This window comes from Medicago sativa, chromosome 7 (genome assembly GCF_051527215.1).
Source record: "Medicago sativa cultivar Bolivia chromosome 7, Bolivia_mono, whole genome shotgun sequence".
In the NCBI taxonomy this organism is placed as follows: domain Eukaryota; kingdom Viridiplantae; phylum Streptophyta; class Magnoliopsida; order Fabales; family Fabaceae; genus Medicago; species Medicago sativa.
The window spans coordinates 9,468,612-9,492,293 of NC_140755.1; the positions used below are offsets into that span (position 1 = coordinate 9,468,612).

Genomic DNA, 23,682 nt, shown 5'->3' on the forward strand with positions numbered 1-23,682 from the left:
AATACTCCCTCCGTTTCAAAATGAGTGTCGTTTTAGGTGTTTACACACATATTAAGAAATGCAATGATGAAGAGAAAGAGAATGGTTATTTTACCAAATTATCCTTATTAACTATTGGTTAGTTTTAAAAGTAATACTTTGGAAGTAGTGTGCAGAGTATTAATTGGAGGGTACAATTGAAAAGAAAAAGTTATTATTGCATTGGAAACTGAAAGCGACACTCATTTTGAAACAATTTTTTTTAGCTAAAGTGACACTCATTTTGAAATGGAGGGAGTAGTAATATTTTAACTTTTAAGATATTGAATGCATGACATTTATGACAAATGTTTTTCTACTAGATTTATTAACATACTAGACCTTAACCCGTGCGATGCACGGTTTTTTTTTGTTAATTCTTATGCATTTGAAATTCAGTAACATATTTAACTATGGTCATTGTTATTGTGAACAATTTTACATGCATAGAAAGAAACAATAAAAGAAAAAGAGGAAAAAAAAATCAATTCACGGAATTTAGAGAATAGGAAAAGAATCTAAAAATCATGATGAATCTTCAGATCACTTCAAATTATGTATTTCAATATAAGTCATTCAACCCGTGCAATCAAAGTTCTAACAACAATTAATACACCAAAATAACTATTTAATTTCAATTCATCAAAATAATTGTTTGAACAAATATTTAAGAACAAAAAACGATACGCGTAACTGAAGGGAAAGAAAATGACAGTTTATGAGAAGTGGAAAAAGTGGGATAAGAAGCGGTTAATGAGAAGTGGAAAAGGTGGGATAAGAAATGGGGGGTGCAACCAGATTTCTAACAACAATTAACACACCAAAATAATTATTTGAGAACAAAAAATAATGCTCATGATAAAAGGGAGAGAAAATAACAGTTTATGGGAAGTGGAAAAGGTGGGATAGGTAGTGGGAGGCGGTTTTAGAATTTGAAAGCGAAATAAATTTAACAAAAACATGTGTGGCGTAATGGCAAAAACAATGAGAGATGACCATCAATAACGTGGTTCAACTCCCACCAAGGAATTTTTTCACAAAGCTTTTTTAAGCTAATCAAAAAGGGCGGGATTAGGGTTAATTAGGGTTGCTTTCAAGACTGTTTAACATTTAGATATATAAAGATAAAGATTAGTTCACATGTTAGCATTTGTTAAAAAATTATACTCCTTCCGTTTCAAAATGAGTGTCACTTTAGTCAAAAAACTTTGTTTCAAAATGAATGTCACTTTACATTTCCAATACAACTTTAACTTTTTTCTTCCAACTTTACCCTCTCCAACTTTTCTCTCACACAATTTTCAATGCAACTTTAATTTGGTCTTTTTCTTACAAAGTAAGGGCAGTTTAGTAAAAGCGTTATATCCAATGATTATTTCATTCTATTTTTTAATATGTGTGCCAAAGCCTAAAGCGACACTCATTTTGAAACAGAGAAAGTATCGTTTAATTAAAAGTTAAATTCTTTCAGATAATTTTAAATAAGTTTCTTACATTTATAAAAATGTCAACTTAATTGAACCAAACCAACTTGTTCTTTTAACGGTTTGATTTAAGTTTCATTAGAAAAGATAGTAGTAAAAAAGAAAACAATTATATTTTACTAATTCAGATTTATTGCAAAGACTTAGGAGTTAGAAGCATGTTCATCTCTCGACTCTAGGTCTTAAGTTTGAATCCTCCAAAAACTATTAATTTCTTTATTAAGTTAGAATAATTGCTTTATTGGATATATATCAAGTTAAAAATAAATAAATAAAATGAATCCCTTCAACGAGAACAAAAAAATTAATTGTTTTTTGGGAAACAATGGTCTGTGGAGACAGAGACTGTGAGTTATAACGGAAGTTTCTATTTGGATCCTATTCTGAATTGCTCTCTTTGGATACTATCATGAATTGCTTGTGATTGAGGTTATATAATTCATTTCTATTTTGGGTAACATCAGTCAAGATGGCCGAGTTGGTCTAAGGCGCCAGTTTCAGGTACTGGTCCGAAAGGGCATGGGTTCGAATCCCATTCTTGACATATTTATTTTTTCATTTTTAATTGTATTTTTGCTTGCTTTGTTTAATTTTTAATTGAGTTTCCCATTCTTGACATATTTTTTTTTTCATTTTTAATTGTATTTTTGCTTGCTTTGTTTAATTTTTAATTGAGTTTTCGATGCTTCTCTAAGCCTGGCCCAGCACTTGTGTACATAGCCCATACGAAAGTTTGTGTTTATATTACAACTAACAAGTTTGTGTGTGAACAGATTGTAGAGATTAATCTCTCAATCTTGTAAACTCATTTTTTTATGTGTATAAAATTGTATTTATTGGCTTTCGATCCTCTTTCATAACTAAAAATGAAATTGTCTTTATTTTCTGTATCGGAATAATATTGTTAGACAATGTGTATCTTTCTATGCAAGTCAGGTTGACATAATGGGTGGCCCAAATGCCAGGTTGAATTGTCACAAGTGAGTTGGCTGTGTGATAGGCACATGAGCGAGTTGGACATGTTGAAAGCTGGTCTCGGTAAAGGGCCGCCGACCACGACTCTTAAAGAAGAGGTCGATCTACCCTTATACGACAATGAGTTAGGGAACACATGGTGCTTTGAATAAGTCCCAACATAAAACATACATGTCTTTAACTCCGTCTAGAGAGGTGGAGGAGTGGGAGACCCCGTGATCCTCCAACTCCTCGATTTTCCACTCTCCACCAACTCTTTTAACTCTCCCACTACTCCTATGGTCAACCCTATAAACAAGAGGTTACATGACGCAATGAATCATCCATATCTTCCACCTTGCCAAATAGAGAACTACTAGCTCTGATTCTCTAAAACGCTTAAGGATAAGTAGAACTAGAGAAATTTATGTAGAGCTAATACTCAAAAGACCGTCAAGGTCTCCTTCAACCTAAGACTTCTCTTGCCACCATGGGAGTGAGGGTCGTAGGTATTGTATTCACGACAAGTACTTTTTTGTACAAAAAGTAATGATTAATGTTAGACTAAACTATTAAAAAAATAAGCTATAGTACTAATTTATTTTTATCATTGAAATAAAGTGTTATCTAGAAAATAGTATAGGTTTCTAAATCTTTTGAAATATGACATTTTCTTTTAAATACTCTTCATGCTATTTTATTTCTTATTCCTAAATTGTTATTTTTCTTTTCTCCAGATTTTATTTTACTACTAAATTACATCAAATCTTATTTGAGATCAGCTACTATAAGCAATTGAATGGGGAAATTATATTATGTATTGAGAGGAAAATGTTATAGTTACGGGATTAAAACTTTGATTAATAAATCTGCAGTCAAAAAAAATACAAATATAAAATAAAAAGTTTACGGTGATAAGGGGCGTATGCACGTTATTGATTTTTTTGGTGGTGGCGGAGGTTTGAACCTCAGACCTTACATATATTATACATTGACCTACCAACTGAGCTAAGTTCACGAGAACGTATGTACGTTATTGATAATGGGGTAGTTGAACACCGCAAGCTAAAATATTTTCTTTTGGACGTATTTAAATAAACTTTTTTAAATGCATGTAAAAAATTATAAAAGATTAAAAAGAGAATAATGTAGTTCTATATTTATCTCATTAGCCTCAAGTTATCTTCAATATGACTTATTTTGTTAAGTGTTTAATAAACAACTTAAGCAGTCTGAGCTAAGGGGAGAAGCGATTGAAGGATCCAAATTTTTTAACATACTAAACAACTTCAATAGTTTTATAATAGGTTTACTGAAGTGAACATTGAGATAGACTTGATTTTGTTTGTGATAACTGCAATAATTGGAAGATGTTCTGCAATGAGGTTTATGAAGGATAAAATGCACAACTGTATGAGAGATGAATGACATTGATGGAATCATTATTTGGTTATGTTAAGAGATATTTTCGATAGCATTAATAATAAAAATATGATACATTTTCAAAATATGAAAATACACATAGGACTGTAGATATTTTATGCTTTTTTTTTCTTCAGGAGAATATTTATTTTGTTAAACAATTCTCTTTATTTGTAGAAAAGTATTAAGACTCTTTATAGGAGACATATCTCATGCAAGGTTTGAGAGAATAAGATTTACAGTAAAATTTATGTATAACTTACCAATTACTTGAATCTATTATGAATAAATAGTTCAACCGTGTGTGTCAACTAGACTTTTTGGTTATACCGCGTTTTATTGAAATCTCATATCTTTCGGGAAAAAAAAAGAACAACACTAGTATAGGGTACTATATGGGTGATATTGAGACACTGTCTTGAAGAAGAGGAAGAGGGCATTGCGTTGAGTATGGTAAACAATCAATATATACAAATAAAATACATATTTATTAATAAAAGTTGGGACTACTAACAAGTAAGGCACTTTTAAAAAATCAAATATAGTAATAATGTGTTGAAAGTTGTGTAGTAAACTCTTTAAAAAATTTAAAAAATAATATTTTCAACACAAAAATTTCTTCTTTTGGTTCATAAAAAATTAAGTGTATACCATCCAAAAAAATTAAGCATATAGGATGTCCTTCAAGGTCCAAACAGGTAGTTTACTCTATCAATTAGATCGTCTTCTTCGATTTTTCTTCTCCTTCTCTCTTCTAACTTTATATTAATCTTACTCTCTCCTTATTATATTTTTGTTTTTTAATGAAGAGAGGGTAAGATTAAGAGAGCGATAGATAGTCGGGAGAGAAAAGAGAAGGAGAAGATTCATTCACCACCATTCGAGAATTAAAGCTTTGAGCCAATTTCTCTCATTAATTTTTAGCATTAGGCAAATTTTTTTGGAGCAACTCTACAAGGAACCAAGCCAGACATGTAACCTTGTTGAGTGCAGATTTATGATAACTTTTAAACTAACACCTCAACCAACTTCAACAAGGAGCAGGAATTTGTTGGTAGGGCAAGTGCAGGTCAATTGGAAACCTCACGCTTCACATGGGAAAGCAAGAAACAAATGGTGATTTCTCTTTCAACAACAAAAAATAAAAGTGACATCTCAATGGCAAACATCATGCCCTACCTTAGTGGCTCCCTTTATTATGCAATATACAATCTAGTTATCTAGGGGTAATTAGATTCTCTCATGTGTAACTAATCGCATGAAAGAGTTGTGTAACATACCAGCATTTAATATGAGAAACATTTCTACATCTTCTATGTTTTCCTATCTAGTGGCTCCCTTTTTTGACCAAATGTTTCTTTTATTTTGAATGGTGAGAAGTTACACATTATCATCTCATCTATAAATCACTGATGAGAGGCAAATTTCAATCTAGGTTATTCATTTGCTTTCTATTGTTTCTCAAGATCAAGCTGCAAAGGTCTTATGAAGATCCCACAATGATGACAACATCATCCCTCAATTACTCATGCATGATTCTTGAAGGGTGAATTAATTGATTGACCGTCATTTTTATATAATGCCATCTATACAAAGGCGCGTTCTAGTTTTTCAGGTGTATGGTACTCGTGTGTGTAACCAATCTTTTATCTACTCTCTTCTCCTTCGATCTTTCCATCTTGGTTCAAATCTCTATTGTTACACCACCAAAAAAAGACATCTATATTGTTTCGTCCTCTCTCCTCTAACCTATTACCACCATCTTATACTCTCATGCAACCTCTTCTTTTTTCAGAAATTTTCCAATTCTTTCAACACATAATCAATTTATAGGTTAATAAATTCTTACTGTAAAATAAAATTCAAACTTCAATTGATAAAATTCACACTTGAATTTAAAAAAAATATTTGGCTGTGGCCGGGGTTTGAACCCCGGACCATGCATATTTTATGCATTGTCCCAACCAGCTGAGCTAAGCTCACGAGAACTTGAATTTAAAATTATTTGTTGATGGCTTAGTGATGTTCACTAGAATTGGAAATTTAAAATCTAAAATAACAGAACCTCCAATTTTTCAATGGTTGATTTTCATGTGAAAATTTTCCAGTTAATTTACCCTGGGGTTGATTTATCTTTGCGCGTTCCATTTACGTAAAAAGAAATAATAATATTCTAGATTGGGGAATCATATGGAGCATACTTTCATGTGAAAAAGAAAGGTAGTTTGATGTTTCTGTATGTGTGAATGAAGAATGTCAATATTGATGAATTTTTGTTGAGATAACAAGAGGGAGTGATTTGGACGGAGGCTAAAAATAATATTGGAGAGGATAAATATTAAATGTGATGAAGTTGTGTTGTTATGTGTTTTTGTTAATTATCATGTATCGATAAAATCTTAAAAATTAAATATGCCAAACAATTGTACATTTCTACTCCTAATTTTAAAGGATAGAGATGGGTTGGTAAGCTAGCTTATCTTCTTCTAACCAAAAAATTCTTATCTAAACATTGTAACTAGTAAGTTAAATGTAGAATTCAGAGAGCAGAACTTTTCAAATTCATTTCAAGCAATCATAATATCACAGAATAGCAAAAGAGAATAGAAACCATTTCAGTAGAGGATTTCCATTTAAAATGTGCGTTGGAACAACAGATTCTAATACTCTATAACAAAATCTAGAGTACAAGAAAAACATAAAACTCCATAAAATCAATTTGAAATTAAGTTCCACATTCATAATTAACACCATTCAAAGTCAAAACTCTTGAGCACAAATCTAAACAAAAGGAATTTTCAACTTTTTGCATCCATTGATAAAATCAGCTTAACTCTTAGCTGCTTGCTTTTCTTTTGTTTTCTGGATCTTCAAAACTTTCTTGACTATTTTTTGCTCTTCAACAAGGAAAGCACGGATAATCCTGCACAAAGATTGAATAGCGTTAAAATCTACAACTATATATTCAAAATTCTGAATATAAATCTGTAATTATATTATGAGCAACATACCTTTCCCTAACTGCTCCTCCGGATAAAACACCTCCATAAGCCCTGTTAACAGTGCGGCGGTTCCTAGGCAATCTAGACCTCTTGTATTCAGTAGGTCTCAAGTGTGGAATCTGCAGGTCAAGTCCAGAACAGAACAAACATGATAAGAGAACACACATTGATCAACTTGCAACTAAAGATAAAGAGTGCATGTCATGACCATCAGGGAGAAAAAGCAATGAAATCTTTGAATGAAAATTAAAAGTAGTAGGTAGGAAAGTGTCAAGATTATGCAGGGTAACACAGTAATAAATTCATTGTATGTTCCTTCCACAATGTTGTAGAATTGCATCATTGAAATTATACAATGGACAAAACTTAGATGCTGTGTGATAGGCACTGCTCTAGTTGTTTGTAACTAAATAAGAAAAACAGTCACCAATAATTTAGAAAGGGTATCTTTAATACTACAATTTTGTGAGGGACAATAAGGACGGTGTCAATCTCAAAAGAATTGCATCCAAGTCTAACTATCTAATTTTTGTCATTATAAAATTGATGATAGCGTCAAAGGTCATAGTTGGAAATGATTATTATATCTATCATGTTTCAAACATAGGCTAACAAATCTTCAATAAAAATGGATTTCATAATATGCTCAACGATTAACATTAATCAAAATACAAGACAATCCTACAATAAACCCAACATTAAACAAAAATTTTTAGGGAAAGAACACGTATTATTCGCAAATGATTTGAGTGAATTCGTCTATGTTAGTTGGAATATAGATTTGAAAATTGAAAATATTAGGATTTTCAAACAATCAAACAATAAACCCAACATTGAAGTTAAAGCTAAGCTAACTCCCACTCCAAGAACATTCGCTCAATAAACCACAAATAATTGATTTTATAATAAGCTCAGCATACCACAAAACACAAAACACAAAACAATCCTTTCAATTTTCAATTCTATATTTCACCTATTTTACATGACACAGACAAATTCACACAAACCATTAGTGAACAACACAAGTCCTATCATAAATACTCCTATACCAATCAACATTTCTTCACAACATATATACAAACAAAAACTAGAATCAACACAATGAATCACAGATTATTAAATTCCACAAAAATAATATCATAGAGATTCATACCCCTTGGATCCTCTTTCCAGTAACAGGACACTTAGGTCCACTAGCTCTCTTCTTAGTTGTCTGATAAACCAACTTTCCACCTAAAAAAACACAAACCCATTTTCACAAATTAATCAAAAAACACTTCAACAACAAAAAAAACCAATTTTTAAGGAAAAATCAAAAACATCATAACATAGATCAGAACAAGTAAAAAAAATCAGAACAATTTGACAAAGAAGAACAGTACCAGGTGTCTTAACAACACGGTGCTGGTTGGATTTGGTGGCATAGCTGTGTCTCCTACGGTATGTGAGTCTCTGAACCATGGTGATTGTTGTTGTTGTGATGAAACCCTAGAGAAATGGAAGAGGGGCGTGTTGTAATGTGTTTGTGGCTATAAATATGGTGGCGTTTCTTAAAACCCTAGATTTATTTATTGGGCCTTTTGTTTTTGTTCTGTCTTATGGGTTTCGGGTCAAGCCCAAACTATAAGCTTCGTTTGGTGTGTGAGATCCACTCGATAGAAAGAAAAAAAATATAACAGATATCTATTCGTAATGTTATTTATCCGTTCAAATTGATATAGTACATCGTTTAGTGTCGCTAAAAACATGTGAACAAACTCACAACATCCAACGACAAAATGCTACAAATAATATGATAACATAAAACTGATCGAAATTATTAATTGAATAGTTGATCTTTTAAATAGGAATCAAATGAACATTGCGGTAAAACGGAAAATCAAACAACGCCGTATAGGACGACGAACAACACAATGTTGCACTAAGACGACGAAATCAGGAAAATTTCTGTATCGAATTTTCTTCACTCAAATTTTGTTTTAGTTATGAAGAACCTAGCGGTGAAACTCACACATGCGGTGAAACTCAAATGGTACCACAACATATAAAAAAATTCTGCACCATTTTTATCATTTAAGGTGTACTTGTGAAACTCTTTCGTTCAATTTTTTTAACTATTTAGCTTGAGTTCATATGTGCGATTCATATATTGTGGAAGACCACAATCAATTGCACAACGAGAAAGAAAACGTGTGAGTTAGTCTATTAACTCGCAAATGTAATTTTATTAGATCAAATAATTCACACATCAATACAACTCTAATGAATTTTACTTGCGATCAGTATAAACTCACAAATCGAGGCACAGAATTCATTCCTTTGTATAATTGGTTGAAGAAGAGAAAATGATTGTTGATAACTATAAGTCGAAGATAGCGGACCTTGAACAACAACTTTTAGAAGGGGGTGGTGTACTTGCAAACACTTCAACGATCAAGTATGAAAGTGTCATGAATGTGAGGTTCTAAAAGTTAGAAAATGTGTATATGGGTAAAGGCCATGAATTAGTCTTTATAGTAAAAAGGATTAGGGTTTTAAGACCCATAACCTAGCTCAGACAATTGTCTTCTTGGACTGTTGTTTACAAATTGTTGTAGGATTCATATTCATATTGAACAGTTCTAATACGCTAACGATTTCACATGAGTGTTCAACTAGGGCGTGTCTATGTTATAGCCTGCTCTGGAGCTAGTGACTTGACAGGACCTGATCTATTGGTGTATTCAGTCTATATCTAGTCCAGAACAATTAACATTTTCACTAAGACCATCCCTAATGATGGTGTCTTTACCAATTAAGATACCGTACCTAATAGGTACCTTCATTGGGGAATTTTTTTTGGGGGTCTCTTAAGACCCAGGATCTTATTTAAGACCCCCAACTTTAAACTGGACTCGCACGCTTTTAATATTAAAAAATTGAAATGTAGTGATATAAAGTTATTGATAGTTGATTAGTGGGTCCCATTTAAGAACTTTGTGTGAGATTTGGGTTGGAGGGATTGAGTGCTTATTAGGTACTACTATTAAAAAATGATAAAAGAGTGATGTGTACGTGTGGGACCCATTTAAGTACCCAAAAATGGATGTCTCCATTGTGGATGCTCTGAGCTAACTTTCAAGTTCGACAATAACACTAACTTTAATTTTAACGGAAAATATTAGTATATAGTGTTACCGTGTAGTGATGACAAAACTCTCGACCTCCTTATCACTTTACCTCTTAAGCCCCCACCTCAAGTTTTCAACCATCACACCAATCTTATCCCTATTCATATTGACTAATTAAACATAAACTGGAATAGATAATTCTTGTGTTTTGTGGTTGAGCTCACGAGTAGGCTAAACATCTATTTGTGACATGTGAATTATTCCTCATAGTGTGTTATCAAACTTTTAGTGGTTGGGGTGGAAATTGGCCATGCCCCTAGTCTCTTTACTTTATTCTCGATATTCTACGTAGTTGGAATCAACATTCTCAATACTTTATTCTCGATATTCTACGTAGTTGGAATCAACATTCTCAATTAAGGTTATGTATTGAGTAAGTTGTACTAAATGATTCAATTTTCTTCTTAGAAGTGGTTCTTGAGGAAAACTTAGATGTCCTCGTACATTTTGTATGAGTGGCGTAGCAGGACCTTCATTATAACAAATTAAGGAAAACCACGGTTTATACTAGCTTATATGGATTAAAATGAGAAATATATATATTACAAAAACTAAAACTAAATAACATAGACTAACATTAAATAGACTAACATAAGCAAAATAAATAGACTAACATTAAATAAATATGACAAAAGCAAAATCATATTTAAATCTCTATATTTATCTAAAATTATTGCATGGCACCACATGGAAATTGTACAACTTAGGCCAAGCAACTAGTAAAGGAGCATATGTACTAATCTAGGAATTAATCTAATCATTAATTAATTAGGAAAAAGTAAGAATGATGGTTCTACATGTATCCTACGGTTTACAAAATTGATCTTGTTTAGTTTACTACGACACCATGCTAGTTGATCAGTCGTTATCCTTGACATATTCAACACTCTACACACAAGTTTCAAATCCACTTGAGAGAAAAAGTAAAGAACTGGATCTATTTCATCTTCATCATGCTTTTTGAATTTCTTCAATATGCAGCTTCCACTCCTTAAAACCTCTCTCAATCTCTTTTCCTTCTGCAAATTCAAAAAACAACGTTTTACATAAGAAACAACAGAACACAACTTCTTATAAGAAAAGGAAATGCTAACAAGTGTCTTCACATTGCTTCAAAATCAACATAGATAAATTTCTATATATAATGTACTTATTATGTTATCAAATGTTTAAATTATATATCAATTATATTTTCATTTAATTGATTCTTTTTTCGATACTTCTAAGTTAGTAAGACCTTTTCCTTCAAAAAAAAAAAGTTAGCAAGACCTTTAAAAAATACAAAATTTACACGACATTACACAATAGGTTTAAATATGTTTGTTTTTTTTTCCCCTAACAAGTACAATTAGGATCTTTGACCTCTACGGGCGCCTTAAGGTATTTCACCACCTAGGCCCGCTATGGGAGCAGTTCCTCGAGTCGGAAAGACATCCATTTTTTACTTTTTTTTTATGCCAGATTTGACCGTCTTTTAAATAGGTGACTCCAAAATTCAAACTTGGATTATTTTCCTGAAAGAGAGTCATATCACCAACTCTCCCAACAATATTTTGGCGCACTAAATATGCTTTTTAAGCACCGAAATACGATGAATTTTCAATTTTTTTTCTCCTTATTTTGATCATTTATCTATGCAATTGAAACTTTGGTCATCAAAATACAATTAGTCTCTACTAGAAGTTGTGAATAGTTAAAACAATTTACTTATTTTAAGAGAATAGTTAAAACATTTTTAAGCTTAAAAAATAAGTATCATTTGAAGCTTCAATTACCTTTTGAAGATCCGTTAGAATCTCCACTAGAAGTTGTGAATCAGCAGGGTCTTGTAGCTCCACATGTTGTTCTTTAAGACATTTAATTGTCAAATTTGATGCATCTTTATCACCTCTTATGAAACGCCAAATTGTTCTAATGGATTCTTCTAATATTTCTACTAGCATGTCACTTGTGATGGCATCATTGTCGACTTCTCTTTTTCTAAACTTTTTATCCTTGCCTTTGTCTTCTGCAACAAATAATTGAAGAATTTTTAAAGGCCATGATGAACTATTTTGTCTCACATATAGAACTTTATATGGTCCCCCACATAGTTCAAAGAAAGTGGAGCCAACTTACCAAAAGTTTGAATAGTGAATCACTATTTGATTTTTGGAAGAGTATATACTCAAACTGTATATTGAAATAGATTGATAAAATCCTATAATTTCAAGAATCAATTTGATTATTTACTCTTTTTCAAATTCTGTTCATAAAATTACTAATATTTCAATAAAGTTCTTTGAAATTTAAAATCTTCAAGTATATTCTATTACGAAAATGCTAACGAGTGCCCTAAAACACTCTTTAAAAATTTTAAATAGTAAGTATTTATAAAAACTTGTACATTCAATGCATCGAAAATTAATATATTAAGTATTTCTTATGAATAGTTTCTTAATTGAGTATCCTTAAAGAGTGCCTTTAGGACACTCGTTATCAAGATTAAGTGGTCAATTTAGTCTCTAAAACGGTTTCACATAGACTAATGCAATTGCAAACTTTCAAATTCAAATATAATTTTTTTAAAAATTATTAGTTTTAGAGACCAAATTGAACATGACAATAATGGACTAACCACATTCACATTACTTTTAAAGTTCTCACCTTTTATAACAGGAACTTGAAGAAGTTTCTTCATGGCACAACGATTCCTAGCATAATTTTCAACCCTTGGACCTTGAAAAGGTTCATTCTCTATAAATCTTTGTAGAAGAACTTGGAATTGTTGAAATTCTCCAGCTACTTCATTGAACCTTCTCAATCCATATTGATCAGATTCCCATATCTTCAAAGCCTTTTCATATTCCCAATGAAGGAATTCCCAAGAAAGACACAAATGTCCCACATAAACCATTTCCAAGTCACTATATAATTCTCTTATGAACTTCTTCATTGGGTCAGCATCAATGTTTCTATTATGTCTAAAGAAACTATTAATGCCACGTGGAAGAATGCATGTGATTGTTGATGAAGATTTCTTATGAATTGAAAATGATTTTAGTGGGTCCTTTGACTTCATTAGACCTATAAAAATATATACAAGAAACTTAAAAAGATTAATATTATGATGACTATGATTTGAGTCTTAAAAATTAAGCATAATGTAAAAGGCCACATAGATTATTCAAAGTTCAACATAACTTTCCAAGAGAAAGGAAAATAGCTTTCCAAACTTGTCTTGTATGGTAAGGATTGTTTATATACATAAAAATAAAAGGGTCATAGAAAAATTGGGTGGAGCATTATAATCAGTGCTAGATCACAATGAGAAAGTGAGCTAGCTTTTTGCAAGTATATATTTTGTTAATTGGTGTTTAAGGTTAGTGCACACATGTTTGAAAAAATAAAATTTCTTTGGACTAAAATATCATCACTTAATTCTCCCTAATACTTGTCAATTATTACAAATTTCTGAGTTTCTCTCAAATTAAGGGTATATTGTTATATGAAATAATTAGGGACCGATGCAGTAGTCCTATGAAACATGGATACTTCTCGGATTAGCTGTGTTCTGGTGTAGGACACGACTCATGTCCGACACCGACACATATAGTTACACTTAATTATGTAATTTTCTCAAATTATTAACGATGTCGACGTGTCATTATCTGTGTCGTGTCCAGAGTCTGTGTCAGTATCCGTGCTTCATAGTATAGTAGTAATTAGATATTGGAGTTTTAAAATATCAACGGTCTTGAAATAAAAGAAAACATGTGAAGATCAATAAATATATGCAACCAAAAGAATAGTGTTCCTACTTATTATAGTTAACAAACAAGAAAAGACTTATATGGCTATATTTAGGAAAAATGCAAAGCTACCAAGTAATGGGGATTGGCATTAATGAGTACAAAGAGTAGAGCCAAGCATGTGACATAAAAAGTTGTTCAATTCCTTAATGTCCAACCTCCATTCCTACCACTTTTTGTTGCAATAACAAAAAATATAAGAAATCAATTAAATGAATATTTGAAGGTGAATATAACTTGCCATAAACAAAACCAATAATAGAAAAGAGTAAAAAGAAAGAGAAAAAGTGTGTCATAAAATTTACTTTTGTGTCACATATAATAGGGTAATTCATGCTTTCTGAATGCTCAACTAACCAGATTTAGTAGGGTCGTCACCTCTACACTTTTTAATGGTTTAGATAAGGTAGGTTTTGATGATCAAGGATGTTAAATGAAAATTGTCATGAACAAGGAAGCAAACAAGTAAAATCAATGCTTTAAGAACTAAACCAAACATTGACCAGGCGAGACCTCTAGGTCATGGTTCAATGTATTTAAAATGTTAGGGCAAAATCGCAGTCGAACTGCTCAAATAATCGAACCATAGACAATGTCGGTTCATGATTCAATCGGTTGAACTGTCTATTCGATTTTAAAACATTGAATAAAACTAATATGCAACTTGCTTAAGAAAGGTAAATAAATTTAAGGCAATTGATAAAGAAAAAACACTTACCTAAAGCATACATCTTTTGGTAATTCAAGATATCAAATTTTCTCATTCTTTCTCTGTAACTTCTGTAGAATTTTGGAAGCTCATTTGTAGTACTGCTACCTTGCTGAAATTTTTCATCAATTTTCCATGGCTTCAAATCTTCCATAATCCTTGGTGATTCAGAATCCTCAAAGATAGTAGGTAAACCAGTAGCTTTAACTTTCTTCAGTTCCATCTTCAGCTGTTCTATCAAATCCTGATGCTCCCAAAGTGTGTCGAACCGGTTCGACTCATCAAGATCAAAAGCCGTTAAACTCATCGATTTTTGTTTCAGCGATTCTTCCTGTCTGATTTCTTCCTCCAATTTTCCAAGCTCATTCATTATATCTTCGTCTTCTTCTCCGAAATCGTCCGGCTCATAACCAAAATCCAAACTTTCTATGCTTTCCTCATCCTTAAAGTCCAAATCTTCTACATTTTCTTCTTCATTGTTTCCCAATGTATCGAAATCTGTAGTTGTTCCAAAATCTGTGTCCGACAAAAAACCATCGTCCAAAGAACTTATAGAATTTGTATCAGAGCTTGAACAAATGAAATCATCATCAGAAAGAAAATTACGCGCATATGGTTCTGAATTCTTGAGCTTCTCTAAAACCTCCTCTTCGTGTAACTTTTCTGAGACATTATCGACAATTTTCCCATCAACAACCTCTTGTTCCGAATTCTTGAGCTTATTCGAAACCTCCACTCCATGTAACTTTTCTGAGACATTATCAACAATTTTCCCATTAACAACCTCTTGTTCCGAATTCTTGAGCTTATCCGAAACCTCCTGTATGCGCAATTTTTCTGAGAAACTATCAACAACTTCGCCACCAACAACCTCTTCACTATTCTCAGATAACAAACCAGCTGAATCATCGGCCACATGATTTTTCGCCAACGGAACATTATCATTCGGATGAACGAAAAACTCTTTGACAGCAAAATTTGAAGCCTTTGGTTCATCCAAGAATTTACTAAAACTCTTTCCTGAGATAAACTCATACTTGTTCACACTAGATGAAACACCACCCTTTTTGTCAAAATCACTACTTTCACTCAAATTTCCCTTCAATTCCTCACTAAAACTGCAATTCCAATTTTGATATTGAAATTTGAAAACCAACTTCGATTTTTCCTCTTCTTTTTCTAGGTCAAAATTCACACTATGATCATCAACATTTTCAGAACAAAACTTCACCTTTTCACCTTCTAGATAGCTACAATTAGACTCAATTTGATTACTTTCATGTGAAACAGTATCAGAAATTTCCTCAAAACATTCATAAAATTCTTCTTCCTCAGCCTCAATTTTTGACTCAGAAAAACTTGACTCAATTTCATGATTATCGTTGGAAAATTCAGCAACACAAATTGGGACCATTGCTTCAGAAGTATACAATCTGAAAACATAAAACAAAAATTAAATTGATCAATGAAAAAAAAGTATTAATTTTTTAACCATATAATGTAAATTCAATTACAATACCTTATGAACACTTTGTTGAAAACCCAAAACAGAGTTTGCATAACCTTAATGAGAAAAACCCAAAAGCCACAATCGAAAAATTCAATCTTTATATGAAAAAAACCCTTCACAAAACTCATACTCAAATGGGTTTTTCTTAATTTTCACAAAAAATCTATAATTTGTGAATGATACAATGAACAAGTTCATTCCTTTTGAAGCAAAACAGAGGAAACAAAAAACAGAGCAAGGTCATGCAAAACATGATTTGTAGTTTGAAAAAATTAATGTAAGAAAAAAATATAAAAGAATGAGACTTTGCAACAAGATAGACAAAGATATACGTACAAACTCACCTTTATGTTGTTTGTACTTTGTTTCACATGGTGAAATCTGATTCAGCAGAAGTTGAAGGGTTACCTAATTGGAGAAATTCAATGAGAAAAATATATATAAAAATTTTGAGTGAGAAGAAGAAAAGAACATGTCAGCGACTTGTGTTTGTGTGTGATAGTACTTTGTTTGTATCAGGTGAAGGGTGTGTTGTTAATGTTGTTGTTGTTGTTGTGTTCTGTTATGTGATTTGGTTTCAATGAGAGAGATAGAGAATGAAAATAAAATTGGGTAAAATTGAAAGATTACGTTTTATTCTATTCTATTTATTGTGAGAAGAAAAAAAATATCATGTCAAAATACGCGTTTTACAATAGGATTTGATTTTATTATTATAAAAATAGAAACAATAAGATTTGATTTAGCAAATATTTCTTTAGGAAAATAAAAGTGCTTTTGATAATAAATAAGTTTTCTTTGTGAACGATTCCAAGGCGTCCAATTCTACCGTCCTACTTGTGGAATCATATTAAGTACTCCCTCCTCCGTTTCAAAATACATGTCCAAGTCAACAACTTCACATATGCCAATGCACAATTTTGACCGTTAATATCTTTAATTATCTAAAGTAAAAAATTATAAAAATTTAATATTTTGAAAATATTTGTCGAGACAAATCAAACAACATCTTACATGCTAATATTTGTATTGATACATTAGTAAAAAAGTATGGTCAAAGTAAGTCAAGTGAATAGTGCACATTGCAAAAAGTGGACATGTATTTTGAAACAGAGGGAGTATGATCTAACCCACTGAAATCATCGAGGGATTTAAATATGAAAATTTGAGAGGAGCACATTTTAAGATCTCAAACCAGCATCACTAGATCGATCCAAGTGAGTTTTTAAGTATAATATTAATTTTATATTTTTAAACTAATAGTATTATTCTCTTCACTTTTAATCCAACTAGCTAGATTAGAGATTGATAATTTGAAGGTGATCGGTAATGCAATGAGGTTAGTGGACTTGAACAACTTGTCCTTCTTCTCATTGAATGGGCAGCGTGTCTAGAAATATTTTGATGATTAAACAAGGATGTGTTGAATATTTGAGGTTTTTAGGGTAGAAAAATGTGTATCTAGATGAAGGTTATGATTTAGCCTTTAAAGTGTTGAATTAAGATTTTGGGTTCCTTCAAACCCCTAATATGATCGTCTTCAATGAACACATGTGAGCATATTAGAGCTAGTTAACCTCATATTCAAAATGGATGGTCCAGAATACTCTAGGTGGTCCTCATCGATTGTATTTAGGCAAGTCCATGCGATGATTCATGTGTGAGCTATTGATTTGGGAGGACCCGGTCCATTGAGTAAATGTGCCTAAACTTAGTCCGGAACAACTTTCAACGCTATTTATGGGATAATTCTATGTGTTTTTCTTTTTGAATTTTTTAAGGTAAAAAACTTATAGCATTTCATTAGATACCAAGTCAATAGTGTATGGTGGTACATCAATAAAAGTATGAAAATTAGCTAAAAATTTGGCATATTTATCTAACTTTTGAGCAATCTCATTCACTTGTCTCTAACTAAACCCGACATGAAAGTTTTCAGAAAATAAACTACGACGACGTTTACATTTATCCATCACAACTCCAAATTGTGTAACGTCATTTTTGCTTTTGATGAAATAATCCACAACTTTCTTTGCATCTAGCTCAATGTCCACCTTCACAAGTTGTAGATTGTGAACCCAATTAATAGCATGTAGCAAAACATATGCCTCCCCAACATTAGTATAGCACAACAATGTAACCCATAGAGTTCTCTCGAGCAAAAATCATCTTCCATCATCGTGAATCCACTTCCCTACATTGACTCCATTCAAGGAAGATGAGAAGAAAACATCGATATTACATTTTAGTCTTCCCTCTACTTGTTGCTTTCATGTGTAGTCATGATATTGCTTCTATCACGTAATGCTAGTTGCTTCAACTGCTTTTGATCTTGTTACATTTCTCGTCATAATTGGTCATGTGATGATCCTTCTTGCTATTTTCTAAATTCCAATCGTCCAACACTTGCCTAGATCTTCTATAGAATTTAGTTGTTGTTCTTTGTTACTTTCTGCCACACTCATAAGTTATTAGGTTTCCATATGCTCCATACAGTTGTTGCAAATTGTTCGGCTTGAGAATGAGACAAGCATTGTACCAGTAAAAAGATTGTTGTCTCGACATTATATTCTTGTTGTATAATCGAATCTACATCTTGTCATAATCCTCCATTCGGTCACACAGTAACAGAAGTGGGGCAGTAAAAAATAAATATGAATGGTATCCGATCATAGTTATGATTACACAATGCACAAGTGGTTGAACATTTGATGCCTCTCTCACTAAGTCTCGCCTGCGTAGATAAGCATCCACGACATATTCACATGATGAAAAAGTTCACTCTAGGAGGAGCTTTGAGTTTCCAAATTATGGGTCAAAACCCAAGTTTATGAAGGTGATAGTTATTTGCAATATTATCCACACATAGTTTGTAGGTGCTCGTTACTAAGTATCGACCATTCTTCTCCGCTTTCCAAATTCTCTTAACCTCGTTGATTGGTTGGAATAATGGAGTAATGAGAATAAGTTGAGCGACATCTGGATCGAAAACTTGATGAACAAAGGTTCTGATTCCACCTATGAGATTCATGATCCATATGGCTATACACTCTAGCTTATCGATGTACCATTTCAAATTGCCTACACCCGAATGATAGTCCCATAAAATACCCAAGGTGCATTAGAAATTGGGATTGCAGCACCCGAACCAATTCTCCACCGTGAGCCTGGCCACACCAGCATCTTTAAACTAAGTATGCTTTGCTACATAAAACTTGGTTTGTAACCAAGCTTCAATTACAGGAAAGTACTTTGAGGGAAATGGCTCAATACCAATGAATGAATCAGTATGTGTTTCGAATTTCCACCCTTGAATATAACCAAGCATCACCAAATTAAAAGCCGTGAGGTCTTTAAAACCCATACCACGATAGTTTTTATGAATACTAAGCTTGTATTAAGATAACTAATACATTCCTTTATTCGTAGACACTCTATGACACCTTCAGTACACATTCATCGTTTTTTCAGTTGCATCGATAATAATAGCGGGAAGGAGAAATACGCTCATGGCATATGAGTGGATTGCCTCAATCACTGATTTGATCATCATCTCTCTTCCTGCCATGCAATTCCCGACACGCCTCATGTGTTTTATGAGAGCCGAGAGACCCTCCGCATAAAGCAAAAGAAGGATCTCCTTGCCTCAAACCTCTCACAAGAATGATTGGCCCAACCACATTGTTGTTTACATGATAGATCAATCAGTTATTTCCATGCACATTGTTGTTTACAATGATCTCCTTCAATATGTCTAATTAATACGATCATAAACCTTACTAATATAGTAATATCCAACTCTAAAGCAACATTACCTTCATTACCATTCGTCTTAGACTTCCTATAAGGGACAACCTCAATAGCGACCATCAAATTGTCAAGGATTGATCGATATGAAACACATGTTGATTGGTTATCTAAATACATTTCTGGAGAATATCCTTCAACCAATTTGCAAGAACTTTTGACAGAATCTTTTATAGCAAATTACAAAGTACTATAAGCCAGAAATCTTTCATTGATTTATGTTCATTGCCCTTAGGAATTATAGCACAATATTGGATGTGTTCAGTGAAGCTGTGAACTAACAATTCGAGAGCCAAAAGCAGCATTCTTGGAACACATTAGGTTGCACACACTTCAAAAATGTTGATAAAAATCAAGATTAAAACCATCATGTCCTTGGTATACATCATGGCTGTAGGATTATTTGACATATAATGAATGAAAATATATTAATAAAAAATATAATTAATACTTTAATATTCTAAGTATTAAAAAATGATATAAATAACATGAAATAAAGAATTATTTTAAATAAAAACACATAATATAAAATTGAAAGAATAGTCATTAGTTAATGGTTATATTTTTTGAATTTATTATATTTATAATTTATTAGTATGTTTTAATTAATGTGAAGAAAGTAAGAAAAAAACCTTAAATAAGATTAATTATTTTTAAAGTAAGTATTGTATTTTTTCTTTTTTTGAAGAGGGAGGAAGTATTTTTATGTTTCCTAGATTTGCAAGGTAAAGGGAACCTGGGTGTAGGGTAAAAGTTCATACACTATTTCAGGGCTACTCCCTCCGTCCCAATTTATAAGCAAAAAACACAAATTCATACTTATTAAGAAAACAAAAATATAGTAGTTTGAGGTATAATTTTTTGCATTCTTCTTGGAATAGGTTTCTGGAAAGATGTATAAACAATTCTTATTGGTTAATGATTATGTTGAGAATAGAAATGAGAACAAATTGAATGTAATTTGCATTTTATTTTACTTTGGAAAAGATGATTTTCTTGAAATAACATAAAAGTTTGTCTTTTTTGCTTATATATTGAGACAAAGAAAATGAGATTTTTTTCTTATAATTTGGGACGGAGGGAGTATTTTTCGGGTCCAACAACAACAACAACAACAACAACGCCTTATCCCACTAAGTGGGGTCGGCTACATGGATCAAATGCCGCCATAATGTTCTATCAAAGACCATATTTGGATCCAACTCATTGACCTCTAAATCTTTTCTAATGGTTTCTCTAATAGTTTTCTTAGGTCTTCCTCTACCTCTTTTAACCTGACTCTCCTCCATTTGATCTACTCTTCTTACCACGGCGTCTACGGATCTACTCTCCTCCATTTTTCGGGTCCGTGTGAAATTAATTAGTTGGAAGGAAAATTCAACCTTGCGTGTTGAGAGGCTTTGGAAATGACCAAATAATCGACGTCAGATATAAGGTGCTTATAATTAATATCTTTTTAATCAAAGAAGGTTTTTTTTTTTTTGAAAGATTATCAAAGAAAGTTTTGAATATTTTGATACTCTCCATTTTTTTCTGTCAAGTATTATAGCAACTGGAGCTCACATATTTTAAATATAAAGAAGTGGGGTTAAAAAAAAATATATAAAAAGTGAGGTGTCTGAGGTTCAAATCAGACTTCTATATATAATATGGAATATCTTTTTTTGGTAGTGGCCGAGGTTTGAACCTCAACCTTGCATATTTTATGTATTGTCTCAAACAACTGAGCTACGCTCACGAGAACATAATTATGGAATATCTATACCAACGAAGCTAAGTTCACGAATCACTCTATTACTTTTTTTAATATTGTTTTTAATTATTTTACACATGTTAATATTTTTTTAATTAATACTAATAAATGATTTTGACTATTTTGTCAGTTTCATTTAGAGATTATTTTGACTGCCACTTTCATTTCGAGTTGTTAATAATAGTTGAGCATACTCATCTCATTAATAGTTGAGCGTCCAGAGAACAATTTAATACCAATAAAAAAAAAGTTGGGTTAAATATGTTTTTAATTCTTATAAATATACAAAAATTTTGTTTTAGCCTCTTTAATTTTTTTCCGACTTTTAGTCCTTCAAAAGTTTTTCATTTTTACTTTTGGTCTCTCATTTGAAGTAAACTCGTATATATATAGTATTCATATTTTTGAATAAAATTTTGCAAAAAAAAATATTTTTTGGTCTAGTAGCCTAATTGGTGGAGCTCACAAATTTTAAATGTGGAGAACTGAGGTGTCCGAGGTTCAAACCTCGGCCCTGCATATATTATGAAATGCCCCTATCAACTCAGCTAAGCTCAGGGGGACCACAGAAAAATTTATAATATTATAAGAATCTCAAAAATTGGATTTTTTTAACAAAACATGAATTAAATATAATTTTTTATATTTTTTACGGTTAAAAATTCATATTTAATTTATGTTTTGTTAAAAAATTATAACTTTTTCTGGAAGAGATTTTACAATATTCTACACATTTCTGCACAATTTCATTAAAAGATACATTAATTGACTTAAAAATATAGACCAAAAGTAGAGGTATCAAATAGGCTGGCCCGAACCAGCTCGATGGGCCAATGCATATAATTGAGTTGGGCCAGTCTGACCCGACTGAAGAATGGGTTGTAAAATTTGAACCAGGTCCGACCCTAGCATGGGCCATTGGCCTAGTGGGCCGGCCAGACCAGCATTTCATTTTTTTATGTTATGAAATGTACAACAAAAAACTACTCTTTTTTCACAAACACGCCAAAAGGATCAATAACACAAACAAACAACTCACAAAATAACTGCAACATCAAATATTATCCACACAAAATAGCTAGGACATAAACATTTAACCAACATCAAACTACTCTTTTTTTCTTTACTCAAAAAAAAAAACCAACATCACAAAGTGCAACCATTAGTGATTAACATTCACACAACCTTACATATTGCAACCATAAATAATAAAATATTATGAGTCAGACAATTCAAAATAGATTAACAAAAGAAATTATAATGCATAAGAAGTGAGAATTTGGTTCAAAATGACAATTCAAAATGAATCTAAGAATTCAAATGTTATGAGTCCATTGTGCACTTGGTTCTTCGTAAAGAAATAAACACATACCGAAATTAAAAAAATTAATTAATTTTTTTTTGCATGTATCTTAAATGGGCCTGCCTGAAGCCCGATGGGTCAGCCCGTCCTGACCTGTGTTTTAAATTGGGCCGGGCCAAAAAGGCCCCGTTGCTTTTTGGCCCGACTTTTTGATGTCTGGCCCAGCATAAAAAAAGGCTAATGGACCTGGCCTGTTAACCCGACCTATTTTTTACCGCTCTAACCAAAAGTGATGATTGAAAATTCTATAAGGATTAAAAGAAGAAGAAATTTTTTAGAAGGACTAAAACAAAAATTTAATATATTTATAGGGATAAAAACATATTTAACCCAAAAAAATTTACTATTAAATTTTTTTTATTAGAAAACAAATGAAATCTTTAATATAATAGCATTCCTTAAAATCTTCATAAAATATTGATAACCAGTTTCATATCAGTAAACGATTTTTTTCTAAACAAAGGGCCTAGGAAAGCTTCTAACTATCGCATCGCAGTCCAATTGTACTTCTAGCTTCATGATACCATGTCCTTTTTTGCCAAACACAAACCTTGATAAACACCCCAGTAAGTATTACCAAAGAGAAATGATAATTGTAGAATCATTTTCTAACAACTTTTGTGACAACTTTCTTTCTCATACTCACATTATATTTTTATTTTTCCTCTCTATTGCTTTGGTTTTCGTGTCAATACAAAC

General features: G+C 32.0%; 2 protein-coding genes and 1 non-coding gene across 13 annotated transcripts; 1 reads left to right on the forward strand and 2 right to left on the reverse strand.

Annotated features, from left to right (window-relative positions):
* Positions 1–1,965: 1,965 nt before the first annotated feature.
* Positions 1,966–2,046, forward strand: TRNAL-CAG (transfer RNA leucine (anticodon CAG)). Its single transcript has one exon. It is a non-coding gene; the product is annotated as a tRNA-Leu (tRNA).
* Positions 2,047–6,482: 4,436 nt separating this feature from the next.
* LOC146904071 (large ribosomal subunit protein eL34) lies at positions 6,483–8,385 on the reverse strand. Its single transcript, XM_085730433.1, has 4 exons — positions 8,263–8,385; positions 8,034–8,113; positions 6,890–6,999; positions 6,483–6,801 (listed from the first exon to the last, which is right to left on the reverse strand). Exons 1-4 carry the CDS (start codon positions 8,339–8,341, stop codon positions 6,708–6,710), a joined length of 363 nt encoding a protein of 120 aa, XP_085586559.1. The 5' UTR covers positions 8,342–8,385; the 3' UTR covers positions 6,483–6,707.
* Positions 8,386–10,676: 2,291 nt separating this feature from the next.
* Positions 10,677–16,680, reverse strand: LOC146904072 (uncharacterized). 11 transcript variants are annotated; one of them, XM_085730442.1, is made up of 7 exons: positions 16,405–16,680; positions 16,070–16,113; positions 15,335–15,983; positions 14,560–15,247; positions 12,697–13,116; positions 11,826–12,055; positions 10,677–11,069 (listed from the first exon to the last, which is right to left on the reverse strand). In XM_085730442.1, exons 2-7 carry the CDS (start codon positions 16,108–16,110, stop codon positions 10,815–10,817), a joined length of 2,283 nt encoding a protein of 760 aa, XP_085586568.1. In that variant the 5' UTR covers positions 16,111–16,113; positions 16,405–16,680; the 3' UTR covers positions 10,677–10,814. The 11 variants fall into 11 exon arrangements, with proteins under 11 accessions (XP_085586568.1, XP_085586567.1, XP_085586570.1 ...); XM_085730441.1 differs by having other exon boundaries at positions 11,826–12,058; XM_085730444.1 differs by lacking the exon at positions 16,070–16,113.
* Positions 16,681–23,682: the final 7,002 nt, after the last annotated feature.